Source organism: Mirounga leonina, unplaced genomic scaffold, assembly GCF_011800145.1.
Source record: "Mirounga leonina isolate KUSES-001 unplaced genomic scaffold, KU_Mleo_1.0 Mir_176, whole genome shotgun sequence".
In the NCBI taxonomy this organism is placed as follows: domain Eukaryota; kingdom Metazoa; phylum Chordata; class Mammalia; order Carnivora; family Phocidae; genus Mirounga; species Mirounga leonina.
Window position 1 is genome coordinate 11,676,376 of NW_023270454.1, and position 6,135 is coordinate 11,682,510.

Here is a 6,135-nt window from a genome sequence, read left to right on the forward strand (position 1 = left end):
GAAAACAATAGTCCAGTAAAGTGATACGTACACACACACACACACACACACACAGAGTATTTGGTGAAAAACCATGAGATGGAGTGATGGAAAAATTGGTTCCTGTCCTGGCTCTTCTGCTTACTAGTTGGAGGAGCACTATCTCTAGCATCTCTAGTTTTGAATGTCTTATTCTGTTATATGGATCTAACCGTCCCAGAAATGTACATTTTATAAAGGACTTTTCACAAGAATTGCCTCGTCTCACGTCCTAACAAGCCTTTGGGATAAGTAGCACTGATGGTGTACGATCTACTTCACAGGTGGGAAAACTGCCATTTGAAGAGGTAAAGCAAGTGCCTTATTAAAAGCTCATCAATCTGAATCCAGATCAGAACTCAAATTTCCGATTCTGGGTTCTATACTCTTTGTATAATATCAGATAGAGCTTTTGTAAAGCTTAAAACACTTTGTGAACTTTCAAGCACTGTTGACTGTCAGTACCTCAAAGCAGGAATTCTATTGTAAATTCTTGGTGTATCTCACGTTGCCCAGGACAACGGGTGTGCTTACTGGGAGCTGTAACATGCAGTGTGCTCTCCAGATTCATGTTGGTGGTGTTAGAGGGATTTGCTCATGCTCTTTGGGAAGCTCTTATGTTCTCTAAATAGATTATGGCTACACTAGAACTGGGCTGGGCCATACTTTAATTCTTCTGTAGGCAAGAGTCAGGAAAAATTATGTGGTTGCCATATACAATCTGTGTCAACTGGAGAAGTCATTTACTCTACCTGAAACTCATGTTATTTGCTTTTAAAATGGGAGAATAATATCTACTTGTGTGTGCGTGTGTGTGTGTGTGTGTGTGAGAGAGAGAGGTTAAAAACAACTACTGAAAACATTTTGTTAACTACGTAAGGCAGCCTTACAGTTCTTTGCACACCATAGGCACTTGTTAAGTGGATGTACAATGAAGATACAAAGATACTCACACAGCATCCTACCAGGGCTAGACTTGGACTATTCACACAGTGTGAGTTTGGTCTCCAGCATGCAAGTGGCACTAAGGAAGAAGATTTTAATGGTGAGATGTCATGTTCAAAGTTAGACCTTTAGTTTATTGGACTGCTCAGTGGAGCAAGCAGATGTTCTTGTTCCTGAAAGGTTCACTAGCCATGCAGGTCCCCATGTCTAGAGAGCTACAAATAGAGTGACTCTCTCTTACCTTCCAGTTGTCTCTTTGTTGATTGGTTTAGCTATGAAGAGCTTACTCTTGGTCCTTGTGGTCCTTGTCTTGCTCTCCTGTGTTCCACCAGGTAAAATGAAATATTCTCCCTGTGCAATTATAAGCAGTGAAGGGAGAGGGGATGAGAAGAGAGCAGGACTTGGATGAAGGAAGCTGAAACAGGAAGGGATGTGATCAGAGATGGACACTTCGGGCTGTTCCAGAAAATGGAGAGAAGATGCCCTTAAAGGACACATAGCAGGAAGTGGTTCTCTCCAGTGAAGAAGATGGTTCTGGATTTTGGTCTGGGGAGTCTGTGAAGTTTGAGGGGAAAGTTGGACCAATGGTATTGGCAGACGTGGGGAAAAGAAAAAGCATGAGACCTTTAGAAGACAGGTAGGATTTGGGAGTGGGAGGGGGACCATTCCTTCAGGACTCTTAGAATTTGCCCTCCTAAGTCAGTTACCTGAATTACTTTTCTCACATTGAGAAGCCTAAGCAAATTTTATGCTGAGCAGAATTAGCAAACAGAGCTAGTTGCTCCAAAGTTTTAACTTAGAGCATGATGGGATCCTTGGAAACATCTGTGAGAGGGCTCATAATTTACATCCTCTGGACAGAAACTAGCAACTTGATAATACCAAGAAGGGTCCACTGAAGTCACTGAAGTGGAGGTTCTCAAACAATTTTTGCTTGTAGTTTGCTGGGGTCTGCAGAAAACTACCCAGACCTTCATACTAAAAAGTTACCACTTAAAGGTCAAGTGTGAAGTACTCAAAAGACAGGCCAAGATGAGGATTGTGTTGAGACTGCCACTGTCCTGGGTGGTGCACTGTGTTGCTGTTGGACTCTGCTGTCCCCAGAGGGGTGCTTCAGGGCTAACGGGCACATGGCAGGCAAGTTTGCTTGCCAGTGGCCTTTGGTCATACCGCATTGATTATTCTCATACTGCAAAGCCCCAATAGATGGTTCCATGAACCGGCTGAATGGAGAGACTGATGGATAGCTCAGTAGGGTGACTCAGAGCCACCCTCACCCGCTTAAACTGCCTTCCTACTAATCCCCTCCCCCCTTAGCTTCCAGAGGTACCCAGGTCTTAGGGCTAGAAAAAATACTAGCAAAAGATTTAGATATGGGTTTCAGGTATTTCAAACCATTTCACACTCATTATCCCATGTCATGCTTTCAAGTACCCGGTGATTAAGCCAAGGCAGGTAGTAAAGGTACTTTGCTAAAAATCACACACAATGTTATTGGGATGCAGGGCTAGAAGCATGGGCTTCTCTAATTCCAGGTCAGTGATCTTTTCTTCTTCAAGCTGAGACTTTGATGATCTCATTCTGCCTTGGTACTATCCCAGACATCTCCTGGTGTAGGGCCTCTGCAGACCCCTGGGACTACTCTGAGGTTCTTTCCATGGCAAAGAGTCCCAAGCTGAATGTGCTGGGCCCTGGTACCTGCATATAGTTGATTAGTGATTCATGTAAGTGGGGACCATGGGAACTGATGACTTATAATAGGTTCTTCGGAAAATAAGAGCTACCGAAAAGAAGGTACTCAGCCATAACTTGACTGGGATGTTTTGATTCCATCCAATTTACCATTAAAAAGTTATAAAGTATAATCTGATTCAATCTGATTTATCCATGGTACCATGACACTGCAGAACACTGTGCATTAACCCTTGTTTCTGTTGACAGTTAAAAGTGGACCAAATATGTATATAAGAAGAGTCTTTTCTACATGTTGGCGAACTAAAGGTGTTTGCAAGAAATCATGTGGAAAAAGTGAAGAATATCATATTTTTTGTGATAATGCTTTTCTGTGCTGCATTGACAAAAAGTATTTACCTATACAGGTTGGAAAATAAGTATCTGAGTATCTGGGGCTCCTTCTGATTTCCTCTGGGGGCCCAGATCTTTCTCAGTTGTACCATCCCATTAAAATGATGGTTTAGCCTGTCTGTGTTTCTGTGTCTGCTTTGTTTCTCTTTATTTAGAAGCAATTTAGTGTCTCTTCTATGGAAATAATCTCTTGTTAAATTCCTTGTTTTCACTATTTTTCTTTCATTAATTTATTCCTTATTAATCATGTCCTAAAAACTTTTTTTGAAGTGTATGATACAACCAGAAAAGTATACAGATCATAGGTGAACATCTTAATGAATTTCACAAATTTATTACACCCATGTAACCTGCACCCAGATGGAAAAGAGAATATTACAACATCTTGGTCACTACTGGTCACTATTCCACAAAGGATAATTCCTAGCCTGGCTTCTAATAGCATAAACCCTGGCACCTATTTTTGAACTTTATATAAGTGGAATCATATAGTAGGTACCTCTTTGTGTCTGGCTTCTTCTAATCCACATGATTTTATGGCATTAATTGATATTGTTTGATGCAATTATAGTTTATTCATTCAATGCTGTATAGTATTACATTGGAGAATATTTGAATATTCTAGTGTAGATGGTCGTGTATATAATTTCTAGGTTTTGGCTCTTTTAAATAGTGCTGTGATGAATATTCATGTTTTTTGAGGCTTATATGCAAGCATTTTTGTGGGCATATACTCGGGAGTGAAATTGCCATGTATATATTCGATTTTAGTAGATATTGTTAAATTGTCTTCCAAGTTGGTTATACCAATTTATACACACAGGAAGGGACTGAGAATTCTTGTTTTTTTCCATCCTTTTTCATGACTAGTATTTTCTGTCTTTTTTTCCCTCCACTTTGAAGGGTATGTAGTGAAGGAATGTGGTGGTTTAACTTGCATTTTACTGATTACTAATGAAGCTGTGCACATTTTTATGTATTTATTGGCCACTTAGATATCCTTATTTGTGATGTACCCATTCAAGAGTTTCATCCATTTTTCTACTGGATTGTCTAACTTTGTTATTTGGGAACCTCCTAAGAAACACTCATTATTTGACATTGGAAATAATAAAATAAAATAATGTTGAATATATTTAAGTTTAAATATGGAGAATGTTGTAGTTTGTGATGCACAGTTAGAGAAATTTTGTACTGTTTGGTATGACCAGGCCATAAAAATGTTTCCATTCTTAAAATTGTTAAATTTTATCATCATAAGCAAGATAAATCATTCAAGTTAATAATGATTCAGCCCCCTTCTTTCTTGAATAGGTTTTAGGAGGAATTAAGTCAATGAGAGAGAAGCAGTTCTTCCAATATGACAGGGAAAGAAGGAATAGATTTGCTCCTGATGGGCAAACTTCTGGGAGGGGACATTGTCACAGTATGGAGCTTTGATGGCTGCTGTGGTGGGTCAGGTACCCACCCTGTGCAGACAACTTCCTAAGACTGAATTAGACTCTTTGGCTCTTCTAAGAAAAGGACAAAGGTGATTATATACATAGCCAAGTCATATTTCAATGTCATTAACCTCACTCCTGCCATTAGCTACATCCATCCTGAGAGTGTCCTATTCAGGACAGTTTTTACTGTAGTCACAGAGTAGTGCAACCATCACTCAGCCAACTTTAGAATGTTTTTATCACTCCCCAAAGAAACTCTGTGGCAGTCATTCCTGTGTTAGTGTGCTGGGGTTACTACAACAAAGTACCACAAACTGGGTGGCTTCGTTTAAACGCTGGAAATTTATTTTATCATTGTTTTGAAGCCTATACGTGTACAACTGAGATATCAGCAGGGTTGGTTCCTTCTGAAGGCTGAGACAGAGAATGTATTTCATGCCTTTCACCTAGCTTTAGATGGTTTGCTGGCGTTCCTCAGCTTATGGAAACATTGCCCTAATCGCTTCCTTTATTTTCATGTGGTTTCTTTCCCCCTTGTGTGCATATGTCCGTGTTCAAATTTACCCTTTTTATAAGGACACCAATCATATTGGATTAGGGCCCATCCTAATGACCTCATCTTAACAACTACAACACTATTTTCAAATAAGGTCAAATTCTGAGGTACTAGGAATTAGGATTTCAAAATACGAATTTTGGGGGACACAATTTAACTCATCAGACTCTCTATTTCTTTACGTCCTCACTCAGCACTGGTCAACCACTAGTCTACTTTTGATTTGTCTGATCTGAACATTTCATATAAATGGAATCATACAATACAGGTTTTTTTTTTTTTGACTGACTTTTTCCCTTAGTATAAGACTTGCAAGGTTCATCCATGTTGTAGCATGAACCAAAATTTCATTTTTAATTTGCCAGATATTCTATTGCATGGATGTATATTTAATTGTATAAGAAAACTTGAGAGCTTTTTTCAAAGTGGCTGTACGTTTTATACCTCTACCAATAATGTATGACAGTTCCACCTTCTCTGCATTCTCGTCAATATTTGGTGGTATTAGCTTATTTAATTTTTAGACACTGCAGTGCATATGTGCAGTGGCATCTCAATGTCATTGTAGTCTGCATTCTCCCGATGACCAAAGAAATAATTTTTAATGTGATTCTTGACAATTTCTGAATTTCTTTTGCCAAATGTATGTTCAAATCTTTTGCCCATTTTTATTGTTTTTTTTTTTGTTCTTTTATTATTGACTTCTTAATCCTTAGTTTTCTTCTTCTTATTTTTTGAATGGTGTGTTTTGATGTTTCATAGTTTTAAATTTTGTCAAAAGTCAAATTTACAAATGTTTTTCTTTTTAGTTTTTGCCTTTTTGTGTCCTAAGAAACCTTTGCCTACCCCGAGTCATAAAAATATTCTTCTCTCTTCTCTTGTGAACTTAGCTTTTGTGTTTACTTCTATTATCCATCTAGAATTGATTTTTGAGTGTGGTGGGAGAAAAGGTTTCTTTTTTTCTGTATGAATATTAAGTTGTTCCTGCAGCACGCATTGAAGAGATTGTGCTTTTCCCATTGGATATCCTTGGCAACTTTGTACAAAATCAAATTTCAGGGTTCTGTATTCTGTTCTATTAGTCAA

The 6,135-nt window shown here is 38.6% G+C and overlaps 1 protein-coding gene across 1 annotated transcript; it reads left to right on the plus strand.

The window, feature by feature from the left end:
• The first annotated feature begins 1,237 nt into the window (after positions 1–1,237).
• DEFB135 (defensin beta 135) lies at positions 1,238–3,074 on the plus strand. Its single transcript, XM_035023178.1, has 2 exons — positions 1,238–1,295; positions 2,905–3,074. Exons 1-2 carry the CDS (start codon positions 1,238–1,240, stop codon positions 3,072–3,074), a joined length of 228 nt encoding a protein of 75 aa, XP_034879069.1.
• Positions 3,075–6,135: the final 3,061 nt, after the last annotated feature.

What these genes read in the sequence shown, in the direction of transcription:
- DEFB135 (XM_035023178.1), top strand. Translation starts at nt 1,238, where the DNA reads ATGAAGAGCTTACTCTTGGTCCTTGTGGTCCTTGTCTTGCTCTCCTGT. An exon ending in GCTCTCCTGTGTTCCACCAG is followed by an intron (nt 1,296 to 2,904) that starts GTAAAATGAAAT and finishes TTCTGTTGACAG; the next exon opens with TTAAAAGTGGACCAAATATG.